Source organism: Episyrphus balteatus, chromosome 2 (genome assembly GCF_945859705.1).
Source record: "Episyrphus balteatus chromosome 2, idEpiBalt1.1, whole genome shotgun sequence".
Classification (NCBI taxonomy): Eukaryota; Metazoa; Arthropoda; class Insecta; order Diptera; family Syrphidae; genus Episyrphus; species Episyrphus balteatus.
Window position 1 is genome coordinate 122,300,960 of NC_079135.1, and position 13,552 is coordinate 122,314,511.

At 33.1% G+C, this 13,552-nt stretch overlaps 2 protein-coding genes across 3 annotated transcripts in view; one reads left to right on the forward strand and one right to left on the reverse strand.

The window, feature by feature from the left end:
- Positions 1-13,552, forward strand: part of LOC129911847 (serine-rich adhesin for platelets) — a 117,407-nt gene that overhangs the window by 86,506 nt on the left and 17,349 nt on the right. The gene's annotated exons all lie outside the window — the stretch shown is intronic.
- Positions 3,297-6,180, reverse strand: LOC129911850 (uncharacterized). Its single transcript, XM_055989831.1, has 2 exons — positions 4,117-6,180; positions 3,297-4,055 (listed from the first exon to the last, which is right to left on the reverse strand). Exons 1-2 carry the CDS (start codon positions 5,599-5,601, stop codon positions 3,633-3,635), a joined length of 1,908 nt encoding a protein of 635 aa, XP_055845806.1. The 5' UTR covers positions 5,602-6,180; the 3' UTR covers positions 3,297-3,632.

Sequence of the window (13,552 nt, forward strand, 5' to 3'; positions counted from 1 at the left end):
AAACTTTGAAAAGTATATAGCATTTAAGTTTGAATGCTACTGTTTTTCGAGATATAGGACATTTTCCTTAGGGGGGCCATTTTAGGCCACCTTCCCCTACAATTTTTCTTTTTGAATGATTTTTAATAAAGCGAAAATGGTCAAAGTTTGCCTTTGCCCAAGTTGAAGTTCCATAAAACTTTGCCCTATCTCCGCAACATTTTCCTAAATTTCAAATTCAGCAAACTTCAAAGCATGATGACCAATCCAAAAGTTGGTTGGTTTGTCTTCATTTGTAAATACGGACATTTGTAAACCATTTGATTTTTGATTGCAAAGTTTTTTGCCCCGAAAATTCCTTATTAACTCAAACAGCTGAGATTTCCGTTTAATTCTTTGCAACTTCACAGAGCACACACCGAGTTGATGATTTTAGACAAGCTTTTATTTGATCGATGTGATTTATATTGGAATGACTGGTACTGTTTGTAAGAAATCACCAGAAACTAAAACTATTTTGCGTTCAAGACATCCTGCACTGTAAATATTGAGTCACTGTCACTGTATTAATTGAGTATTTCCAATGTCGTATCTCGGTCTTTAGTCGTTTATGATTTAAAGACAAATTTGACTGAAAGGGTCACTCAGCATCTTTCTTGCTACGTAACCCCTGTCTCAGAAAGGATTATGCGGACAACTGATATTCAGCCCTATCGAGGTATCCGTTCGTAGAAATTTTTTTTCCGATTTGTTAGAAATCGGAGAATTTTCTATCGAGGTATCTGTTCCGATTGACATATCGGAGAATCTTCCGATGAAACATGGCGCCTATCAACGCATTGCGATGAAGTGTATTCAACAAAGAGTTTTTGACAGTTGTGCTTTGAATTTCATCGGAAATTCTCAGACACAAAATAGTTGCGGAATATTTGAAGAAAAGTGGAATTTTACAGAAAGAAATATAAAAATGGAAATATAATTTTGATTATTAGTGTAGATTAATAAAAAATAGTGATAAAGCCTCAGCAAGAGAGGTTGGTTGAAATTAAGAAGACTTTAGCATTGCAAGGATTTTTATTTATTAAATAAATCGCGCTGACACATGTGTCAAATGAATGCGATTGTATACTTTATTTTTTTGTTCAGAAGTGGATACCTTGAAAGATATGTAAGTTCCGATCGGAACGGGCTATCGTTTCGAGACTTTCTCCGAACGGTAACCTCGATAGGGCTGATTAACGCAACCAAAATACAACACAATTTTAATTTTTGTGCGTAAAAACGGATTTTAATTACTTTTAAAATTTCCAAGAAGTCTTCTAGAGGCCAAAGCGAACAAAAAGTTTTATAGAAATCATCCAGTCCTTTCTCAAAAATTTATCGAAAAAGCAGGTCTTTACAAAATGTATGAGTTTACTTAAAATTTACTTTCTTGCATTTTTTTAGATCATAAAAATTGGCCCAGCTGTAATCGATGTATGCTTGTAGTGTAGCTAACAAGACTTTGTTTTATGAGTATTAACATATTGAATATTGATATAAATAATTTTTTTCGACTTCTTGCATTTTAATTTCTTATTTAAATCTTATTTATTTTTATTATAAGCTCAATCATGATAAATAAAATGCACGACTGGGTAGCACGTACTTACTCTTATTCTAAAAGTTTCTTTAATTTATTCGAGCTTTTAAACATTCGGCCGTTTTGGACGATGTTGTTCAGAACTCAGATACTGTCTTTTGTGACATATTGACGAATATATTATTTTTCTACACTAAAAAGCTCTTGGAATAACGGAATCTCTGTTTCAGCTTTCTCCTGCAATTCAGTTTTGCTTTCCGATTTTTTTTATGTTTACATCTTTTCTGGGCTTAAACAGAGTTCTTTTTTTCACATTTGAAAACAATGTTTATGTTTAATGGTAACACATATTTCTTTTTTCAAATGCTTTCAAAAGTTGCTTCTTTTAAACAAATAATTGGATTGTCATACACATTTAAAAATTTTCAATGAAATTATGTCATTTGAAAGAAATTAAAATGAGTTGGTAATTGTTTCGAATTCTGTGGTTCTGATACATCTCACTTAAACTCTAATACCATCTAGATATAGTTAAAAAAAAAAAAACAAGTTTAGGTTAAATTAGAGGCTTACTTTACCCTTTTGGCTTAGGCTTATTTAAAAAACTTTAAGGAAAATACTTCTTGTTGGAAGAAAATTGTAAGAATTGTAATTTTTCTATACAAAAGTACAGTTTTTTTTAGAAATATATTACTCTCTTTTACGCCCGTATATGGAAAGTTACAGTATTTAAAATACAATTTCTATAAAAACTCACATTTTATGAATTAAAAGTCTTTGATTTGGATGCAGTCTAATTGTTTAATCTCATTTAGGAAAGTCGTCAAAAATCTAAAAACATTTTGTAATTAAGTTGAAGAAATTTAAGTCAACCAAAAGAAATTGCGTTATCAACTTTTATTTCTTATTCAACATTTACATATTTCTATGAAGTCATAAATTCCCTCTACTTTATATGTACATATATGAGCATACTAATATCACTTGTAAATAAAAAAAAAAAAGAGTAGAAAATGAATGAATCACATTATTCTAACAACAATTTCACATTAGTGCGATAATGAACAAAATAAACAATTCTTTATTTTTTTTTCACTCTTACTTATAAATAAATCAGAAATAGTAAATGAAATCAATCAATATAGTGCGAGTGAATAGCTGATAAAAAGGACAACCAATTTAATAAACAAGAGCTTACGCATATACTAACTACGCCCATCAAAAAGATTTGTTCTTTTTAATTTTATTTGATTTTGATTACAAACGATGTCATCAGTGTGTCATTTTTCTATATGATATGCGTGATGCGTGAGTGTTGTGCTTGATTGTCCCATACCCAACCTTGCCTTGAATGTAAACAAATTAAACAATCAACAACAACGACCAGCAATATTCTGCTATAGAGATTAATGATTCACGGAGGTCAGGCACGGTATCTCTATCTTTCTTTCCAGAGTTTCTGATTGTGCATGTTCTCAGTTCCATACCTCGTATTTATCATTCATTTAAATCGGTTTTCTGCTTTTTTTGTACTTTTTTTTTCTCTGGTGTTTTCTTGGAATAACCGCGAAATGTTATTATATGCCTTCGGTTTGGTTTTCAATTTCAATTCAAGGAAATGCACGCAAATTCATATTTATATCTATTGACGAAACAAACTATACACTGTTCCAAGCTTCTTCTCAGTTTCTTTGTCGGTCAGTGTTTTGCCATAGAAACACTAATACATACCGTAAAACCGGGTGACTTTGGCACGTTTTCAAATTCAAATGTGAATAACTTTTGCAATAATTTTTTTTTTTAAATGAAGATTTCAACCAATTTACCTACTTCGCTCATTCTATAGGTATGATTAATCTTGAAGAAATCTGTCCGACAGTTCTATAGATATTTGCCAAAATATGGGTGGCCAAAGTCACCCTCCATTCCGGGTGACTTTGGCCGGTAGGACGTTTGCTATATTTGCAGTTCAACTACAAGTACCACGTCAGTCTAACCCACCCCAAATGAAAGACCAGATTTTTTAAAACATGTGGGTTTTTATTTGATTAAAAAAAACAAAACCTTAAAATTAGCATAAATTTTGATATCCTTCAAATGATATGGAAAAAAATAGTCTCTCTCTGCGGTCAACCGTTGGAACAGGAAGTTTCTTCTCCAGATCACTTTTGGTGACTTGTGCAACGTCTTTTTTTTCTGGGTATATGAAGCTGTACCCAGCACCTCTTCGCAGGAATGACACTGTAACCTCATCGTTATCAACATTTAAGATGCAGCCGACGTAAAATGTTAATTTTTTCTTAACTGGAAACTTGACCAGAAAATAGTCACCAGCCTTTATGGACGATTCTTCGCTGGCCATCATATCTTCGTCAATCATAATTTGTTGCTCTTGCCAAGAAGCGAGGTTAACACTGTCCGAGTCATCCAAAGACAAAGACTGGAGCGAGTTTAGAGTGGTATTGATGGTTGAGGAGTCTGATGAAACGATGACCTGTTAACATACAAACCTAGTTAATTTATTTCATCAATAAAATAATGAAATATAATCTTGCCTTGCGGCGTCTTGGCTTCCGTCTGTGACTTATTTTTGAGGGGCCGGGCTGATCCGTGGACATTTCTTCAGTGACATCATCGGGTGCATCTACATTGGGAGAATGTGTTAAAACGCTCGACGATAATGTGAAGTCCGCCATAGTGACACTAGCACCTGGTTCAGTGTTAACTTTTTTCTTTCTTGGCTTCCTGGTTGAGGTATCCGGGGTCCGAAGGCTCTTCATATAGTCCAATACTGAATCGCTAAGGTTCATCATGTTGCTGGTAGTATTATTTGTTCTTGATTCAGTTTTGTCGAGTTTACTTAAAACTTGTTGCCTATCGCATGGATAAATTCCAGTTGCCCGGAAGCCAGATATCAAATTTTCTCTTGCCTTGTCGTTCTCATGTAACCTGTCCCAGACTTTTTTTAGAAGCCTAGGAAACACATCTTTCGGCACTGTTTTGTTTTTCGAGTTAGCAATCTTATACTCTGTTAAAGTCTTCCTCCATAATGTTTTAAGAGGTCGAAAGAATGCTACGTCTAGTGGTTGAGCAATATGAGTGCAATTGGGGGGAAGGCAAATAAATTTGATATTATTTTCTTCAGCTAGTTTGATAACATCTTCTGAAAAATGGCTCGAAAGATTGTCACCAATGATTGCCTTTGGACCAGTTAACCTCCGGGCGTAAGGGAGGTAGATAGTTTGAAACCAATCGGAAAATACCCTGTTATCAAACCAACCATGAGATGTAGCATTATATCGAGAGCCAGGTGGACCACCCTCCATCCAGTTCTTGTAAACATTTTTGGCTTTATAAACAACGTAAACAGGCAACAACTGTCCTGTTGCTGTGCCACAAAACATGAGAGAAACTGAGCTTTTAGAATGGGCCATAACTTGTTCTGGATACTTAACGCCTCTGGAGAAAATGGCTTTCTTGGATCCTGGATCGTCTGTAAAATTGGTTTCGTCATAGTTGCTGATGTTTTCAGGTGGTATACCTTCCAAACTGTTTTCCAAGTTGTTGAAGTAGCTAGACATTGTTGAGACTGATATGGCTGCCCTTGCTGGAGTAATATTTTGGCACATTCGAGAAGTTATTTGGTCTTTGTGCCTTTCCAGAAATGAATGTGCCCAATCCTTCCCTGGGAAATTGTTATTAAACTTGGAAACACGTTTGCCCTTTCTGTCGAGAAACCTCTTGGTGATGTGGCGAAGATCGAGGGTTGAAAGTGGAAATCCCCAGTTACTCGTTGTTAGAAGCATTTTTACGATGCAGGCTTCTTCGTCTTCCAAAAGAGCGGTTGGCCCACCAACAGATTTTGTGTGAAGCTTCTTAATTTTGTTTTGGAGCGTGGATCTTGAGATGTTGAACTCTTTTGCGGCCTTGTTTAATGACATTTTCCCTTCTCGAACTTGTAATAAAGCATCTTCCAATGTTTCAGGGGTATAGTTTTTGTAAGGCTTTTCGAACCCCGTCCTTTTGTATGTGTTCGGCATCTTAATTCTTCTCTAAAATGTTCATATAAGTTTATGAACTTCCTTTTATATGTGTATGCTGGTGGTTGTTATAGCAAGCATCAGGATGGTGATTACATTTAAATTATGTATTGGTGCTGCCAAACATTGCATATGTGTATTACATTATAACTACAATTTAGTGCTGCCAAATGTTGATATGCATGATCTGATAACCTTCTTATTATATTGCCAAATATAAGTTTTGTCAATATATAATAATATATAAAAACAAAGTCTAGTGCAAAAATTAAGAGGGTGACTTTGGCCACCCGGCCAAAGTCACCCGATATGCCGGCCAAAGTCACCCTACCATATGGCATTTTTTATATAAAAATTAAAATTAATTTTTGTGAAATAGTTACAAGAGTAGAATGAAAGAAATTCAACTTGCAAAGCAATACACATAACGGAGTTAAAGTCATTTGGCAATCCTATTTCTGCAATATGTTCAACCCATCCAACATTTTCAGGTATTTTTTTTTTTAGCATTTTGAAGAAAACTAAATTTTAATATAAATTAATTTCTAATTTTAATTAAATAAAGCTAGTATGATCACTTTTAAATTCATCAAATTATACGAATTTACAAAGAAACTTGGAAAAAATCAGACAAATCCTTCATATATTAACAATTTTTTAAAAAAGTGTCCATGTCAAAATCAAAGTCACCCGCCAGGCCAAAATCACCCGGTTTTACGGTACCTACTATTTTGCAGAATAAAGGGAAGTAAAGGATTCATAACAAATTAAATAAAAATCATCGATCACTCCAATTTATAATTTCAGTGGTATTGGTATTGTTCAACTTTTCCTAAACTGTTTACTTGAAAAATTTTTCCTAGGGCAAGCTGTCAAGAGCATTTTTGACCTTCAAAAAGTGAACGAAAATTTGACGAAACGAAAGTCATTATCTGTTCATTTAAAATATTTCTAGTAGATTGGTAATCAGCCCTTATAGGAAATTACAGGCAACTTTCCAACAAGGTCTTTTCATCTGCAAGCAAAAGTCTCTGATAAATATGTAGATCATCAGGTATTACGAAAAACGTGGTGCCAACTAGTGATGTGCCTCTGGTATATACCAATCGGGTGGGTATTTATAAATGGGTATTTACCGGGTTTATACCGGGTAAATACCAAAACGGCGGGTATATACCCAAAATGAGGGTATTTACGATTTACAGACGAAAATGAAACATCCCACTAGGGGGAGGAGTGATGTCAGGTAATAATTTTTGCATAGAGTCCATTACATGCCCCTTAGAACGTTTTTAATCAATACTTTTTTTTTTTAATAAGCTTTTACTAACTTCACTTGTAACAAACAAACTAACTAGCAATTAAATAAAATCGAAGAATGATTTCCCAAAACCAGAATGTTTGAGCTTTATCTTTTTTAAAATTTTGGAATTTTTCATTTGATCCGTTAATTTTTTCCGCTAGTGTCTTTAATTAAATAAAACTTTCTTATATATAGACCCGTTTTCAAGAAACCAAACAATAATAAAAGTGGGCGTGGCAGTGGGCGGATTTTGCTTAAATTACTTTTAAATTTTTTATCTTGCTCATAACTCTGAAAATTTCATTTAAACCTATACAGGGTGTCCCAAAAGTTAACGTCGAAACGATAACGGTAGATAGAATAGGTGGTGAAAGTTATCAGAAAAATAATAAAAAAAATCGCAGCCATATATTTTGTGAGTTATGGGCATTTGAAAAAAGTCGAAAAAATGGTCACCCTGTGACGGTTTTTCATGTGCCGTGACTACAAATCTTAATTTTTCTCATTTCTTTCTTTTGCTCTACGATGTTTCGGCAAGTTACCTTAAAAGTTGGTGTGTTCAATTCTCTTTTCAAAATGGTATAACATTGTTGAGAATACTCCATAAATAACCGAGATAAAATTTTTTTTCTTAAGAAATCTGACTTTTTTATTAGGTAATTTTCCCATATTATTTAAGTTTTTGTGTTCTAAAAGGTTCTGAAAGGGTTACTTGCGTATAATAAGGCCTTAAAGAAGTTGTTGAAGGTGTTGTAGAAAATGTTGAATTTATGCATACAAAAAAAGAATTTATTGAATTTTATTTAATTTTTTTTATTTTCTTTTGATTTTTTCTGTTTTGCATTTTCTACATATTATTTTATTTATAGCTTGTCGAATCGAACAAAATGGACCTTATGCAAGTAAAATTGTTACTTGGGCTGTCATGTTTATATAATATACCTATGGGGCCTATTGCAGAGCTTACTACATTGTTTACATCAATGACTTTAAACATTAATTGCGGCGGCACGTTGGACTTCCCGAAGCATTTTTTGAAAATTTTGCACTTTTTAAGCCATTAGATATATTTCCCGAATTTCAATCTGATTTAATTATTGTTTGAGGTTGCTGATATAGTTGATGTAGTAACTCTGAAACAGGGACCTGATGACAAACAATCGAATTTGTAGCGATTATGAGTAAATACCCGTATTTACCCTCGTTTTGGTAAATACCCGGTATATACCCAGGGTATAAACCCACAAATGGTATATACCGGGTATTTGCCCATCACTAGTGCCAACAGGGCCACACCCTGAAAAATACAGCGGATAAGCAGGTACTAGTAATGCAGGAAAGCAGGCATTGCGTTATCTTACTGGCAGCGTAAGGCCCTTAGAGAACCTAAGACACAGCAAGCAAGAGCTCATTTAAACTTATTTCCCCCGAAGAAGCGACATGACTGCTCTGATTAAAATATAAAAAATGAGTGTGAGTTTATACTTCTCCTCTTATAATTCACATTCACTTGTTTCACAAAAAAACTTTACATTGAAAGGGGACAAAAAATGGAAAAAAAAACCGTCCTCTGTTTTCTCTTTAAGAAGCTCTTAGAAAATAGTTTTGGTAAGAGAGTTTCTGACGGGTTTTCTTCATTTTGAGTGCAAGGGTTTTTTTTCACTGAGAATCTCAAAGATTTTTTCAAAGAACTCCTCTCAAAAGGGCTTCTTGCATTTATTCTCTTAATGAGTTAGATCTTCAAACTAGGTTTTATGTTTCCTTTAGAAGCACATGGATTTTTCTTGAAAAATTCGGACGATTTTTTTTTTAATTTACGACCGTCCGATATCCTCGTATGTTTGCTAAGTTTCTCTATAAGAGCACTCTGCATCTAGTTTTCTAAACGAATTCTGGAAAGATTTGCCACTTGATTGCTGCAATCTCCTACAGTCTACAGATTTCCTTTTTTTTATCTTCTCTTCCTGTAGCCTAAATTCACCAAGTTCTACTTTTGTGTTTTATATCGGAAGACAAGAGTGACCTTGAATAAAAGTCTCATGACAGTAGGTACTTATATGATGTGCCTCATTCACACACAAGTTGTCACATTTTTGGCACAAAATGATTATTGCCAAAAATGTAAGCTCTAATTTTCCAATTTTATATACAAGAGCAAGTTCATGCGACCTATTTGCTCATTCTATTAAATTTTTCATATGCAACATCAACCCACTCTTCGTCTAGAATTAAAAGACGAGCAAATGAAAGACAAATAAAAAAAAACAACAAAACTTCTACTTTTCGTCGAATTTGTTGTCTATGACCTCAACGAAATCTATACTTTGATGGTTGTATGAAATCTGTGTCTTCTATACTCGTCGTTTATGGTTTAGTAGAGTGGATATAGAGAGTGCGATATCTTCAACACATACAACTCTAATACACAAGCAAACACGCATGAATAAATGTCTCCCTTAATTACCCTAATGGTTTATTCATGACAGCATTTCGCTGATAAAAATGACAGAATGACGACGAAAAAAAAGACAAAACAAAACAAAGTAAAAAAAAACTATACCTACAAAAAGTTTTTAAACTAATTTTGAACTCTTTCAATATGAACACATAGCAGCCGGCCGGCAGGTCTGGAACTTGTACACGAAAAAAAATAAATACAAACAAAAAAATAGAAGAATCTATTTGATGTTGTTTTTCCTTTTGGAGACTGATACCGAGTGTGAAAAAAACTTATACAAAGGAACAACGATGATTATACCAAACCGACCGACAAGAAGAGGGTGTGGTGGAAGCTAAGTTTTTTATTTTGACTTGTTGCTCTATCGAAAAAAAAAGCTGAACAATGTGAGAGACTAGAATTTCATGCCTTGCTATAGTTGAATTACAATTTCCATAGAGAAGAGCCGGTAGGAACGAAAATCGATTTTTTTTTCTTCTTTCTGTGGTCTTAAAGCTGTTAAAAGCTATTTTTAATCTATAATTCAATAAGTAGATACAATTAAAATACAAATCTAGGGCTTCTGGTAATCTGATTTGTATTATTTAAATTTTATAATTAATTCTAATAAAAATTGAATTAGAAATTGATGTAAATTAATTTATCTTCTTGTAAGTCGGTAGTTAAAAACTCAAATTTAAGTTGGCTTAACCTAATTAAAAGTTGAATTGATTTTGAGTTGAAATATCTTAACGGCTGAACAGCACTTGATAAAGTTTTAATGAAAATTTAATCGCTCCAATTAAAGAATATAAAAAAAAACGATTTTTATTTAATTTTGAAACCATAGTCGTCACCATATTTACGACCAGACCATAGTGGTTCAGCTTACAGAACTGTATTTGTCTGAATTAGATGCATATACTGTAACGTTACAGGCAACTGTAGTTGTTCTTAAAGTTTCCTACTTTATATCTTACAATGCCTACTACTTTTCTTACAATATTATATACAAGCAGGTTTATGGAATGATGCGAATTATACTTTTGGTTTCTTTCTTTCTTTTTTTTTGACATTCTTCTGGCCCGTTTCAAGGCAAGGCCAAGATCAACGAAATCAATTAACGTGTTAACTCGCTGACGTAAAACTGATGTCAAAAACCTTTGTTTTCTAGGGTTTCGAGTTTTGACAGAGTGAAGATAATGTTTTTGGTACTTCAGAGAATCAACGTCTTGACCGATTTCATTGATCGTGTGATCCCAGATTAAGAAACTATACGCATAAGGTTCCCACCAAACATTTTGAAACCATTGTATTTTTACTAACATTTTGTAATCAACTAGTATAAAATTTACGATAATATACAAAAAAGCGATTTTATATCGAGTATGGACCAAGCATAGTTTTTTTATATGTTAGAGATTAAATCCTGCCTGGTTGCAGCTTAATCCAAACTCATATCAAAATTGAAAACATGTTTCGTTTTCTTTCAACGCACTAATAAATTCAATCTTATTTTCTAAAAAAAAGTTGATTCTTTGTAAAAAATTGTAAAAAATATGAAACATTTAATAAAAAGCAAATTGGTGAACGCGGTCATTTTAAACATTCAGACATTTTTAAAGAAGCTATCCTTACATACAATAAGAAGGAGAATTTTATAATATTCTGTAAAAATGTTTTAATGATTTATAAAGCATTTTTTTCCTAAAAATTTAAAAACTATGTATTTCGTAGAATTTTGCAAGTGTTCACTATTTCGAAGGATATAACATGACTGTTTGTATATCCGCATAAAAAAAACGAGAGTTGATGAAAAAAATAACAAGATTTTTACTGTATATTCAAAATTTATTTTACTGCCTTCATTATTGACTCTTTCATTGTCAATGAATAATCTGATCATCAAAATCAAAATATTTGTTGAGCGCATTTTTCGACTTTTCGGCAACTTACACTGGTCAACAAAATATAACTTTTTGTTTGCCACAAGAACCAAAACATACTTTTCTAGTAGTTTTTGGAGTGCTGAATCCGAATCTGAAGTCAGAAAAATTTTATTGGCCTTTGTTTACCGTTATAAAATAATAAAAATCGTCATTTTGGCTGTTTTCGAAGTTGCGTTTTTATGTGGTGATTATAAGAACAGATATTTTTCTTTCAAAAACTGTTTAAAATTTCCCGATATCTCTTTTATTGCTAGAGATATCTTAAGTTTCAGTTAATAAGCCAAAGAGAAGCTAAACTTAATCTAAAGTTTAAGTCACTGGTCACAGAATTTATGCAACAAGACCCAAAATATACTTTTCTCGAGGTTTTTGGGTTACTGAACTCGAATCCGCAATCAGAAAAATTCTATTAGCCTCCGTTCTTAAAATATTACCGTTATAAAAAAACCTAGCCTCGAAAACAGCCAAAGTGACGTTTTTTTTGACATTTTCTAACGGTAATATTTCAAAAAACGGAGGCCAATAACAATTTTTTGACTTCAGATTCGAGTTCAGCATATAAAAAACTACTAGAAAAGTATATTTTGGTTGTTGTGGCAAAAACCTTGTTGACCAGGCTAGATTTAAACCTAGAACGTCTTGTGTGACATTCCATCGCACTAATCATTCTTGCAAACTAATAAAACGCACAGTAATAGTTGTGAGTCACTAGGCATTTGTCTTTTATAGTTAAAAAAAAATTGTCGTTAAAATAAAGTTAACTCTTTAAGTTTTTTGTATAGAAGAAATGTTACTCATACGCCACAGTGACCCACGATTACATAGCCACAAAAAAAAAAGGTCTGACCTGGGGTTGCGACTATGTTTTTCATATAGTTTTTGGGTCGCTAAAACCGAATCCGAAGTTTATTTTGCCGTATCACAGGTTTTTGAAATATCAAAAGGTCAAAACCAAAAAAAAAAGTTCTTATCTGATTATTTTGAAGATATCTCAAAAACCTGATACGGCAAAATAGAATTCGGATTCGAATTTAGCGACCCAAATACTATATGAAAAACATAGTCGCAGCCCCAGGTTAGACCTTTATTTTTTTGTGTGGCTGTGTTATTATTAATTGTAGGTGCGGGTTTTACAAAAAATTGCCAGAAACCACGCAACATAACTTCTAAAAGTTATTGGCAGCACTGGCACCTTGCACTTAAGTATCATTCAAAAATTCGGGGGTCTTGTGGCAACTATGTAACTAGTTCCTTATTCCTAAGTCAAGCATTTCGTCTGTGATTTAAAACAAAAATGGAACTATTTATGATTTATTATTGTAATTACTTCTATTATAATTATATGTATAAACAAACTCATGTCCATTATTAGTTCAAAGGCCAATGAATACAAAGTTTAGAAACTCTAATTAGCTACCTACGTAAATAATCAGGTTAACTTTTTCAGAGCTCACCCATATGAAGTATCGCAATTCCAAAATCTAAGCCAAACCACATCAACCAAAAAGTATACAAATACTCCTTCACCTAAAATTTTAGTTCAGCCACATTAACTTTTTGAAAAAGAGGGTGGTATTTATACGAGTTCCCTTCAAGCTGTAGTGTGTCCGTCTGTTTCGAACACCAACTGTAAAAATATGACGCTGCATTTTGGTTTATTTTTTGTTTATCTAAATATAAACCTATTACGGGCGCTTGCCGCTGTAGATTTATAATAAACTCCGTCAGTCATTTTTCATATCAGCCAGCTAGCCGCTAAAATTATTATTATTAGCAAGATCGCGTTTGTGTGTTGTTTTTTTGTTTAGTTTTTTTTTTTTTTTTAATATTTTGTTCGAGTGACCTGAGTGCTGGATGAGTGATTCACTTAAAGTCAAGTACTGCCCCGTCTTGTGATATATATTGGAAGACTGAGTGGCTGTGGAAATGGTCCATATAAAGTGCATATCAACTTTAAAAAAAATGTATCTGCCGCTCGCACACACAATAATAATGCATAACTACTTGTCTGATAACCGCCGAGTTCTCTATAGCTCTTCTTGCCTCATATATACGGGCGATGACTTTTTGTTCTACTTTTGTGAGGAGAGTTCGTATACTTTTTTCTACAAACTGCAATTGAATGCTGTTGTATACAGAATATACTGGCTCGGCTCTGCAGCCGACAAAATATTCATTTTCATTTTAGTTTAGTTTAGTTTTTTTTTTTTTTATTTTTTGTTTGCCTCTCCCGAACTAAACTGGCAAATGGTTGCATAAAAT

Coding starts and splice junctions, on each gene's coding strand:
- LOC129911850 (XM_055989831.1), bottom strand. CDS start 5,601: ATGCCGAACACATACAAAAGGACGGGGTTCGAAAAGCCTTACAAAAAC. Junction 4,056..4,116: donor GGAAGCCAAGACGCCGCAAG/GCAAGATTATAT, acceptor GTATGTTAACAG/GTCATCGTTTCATCAGACTC.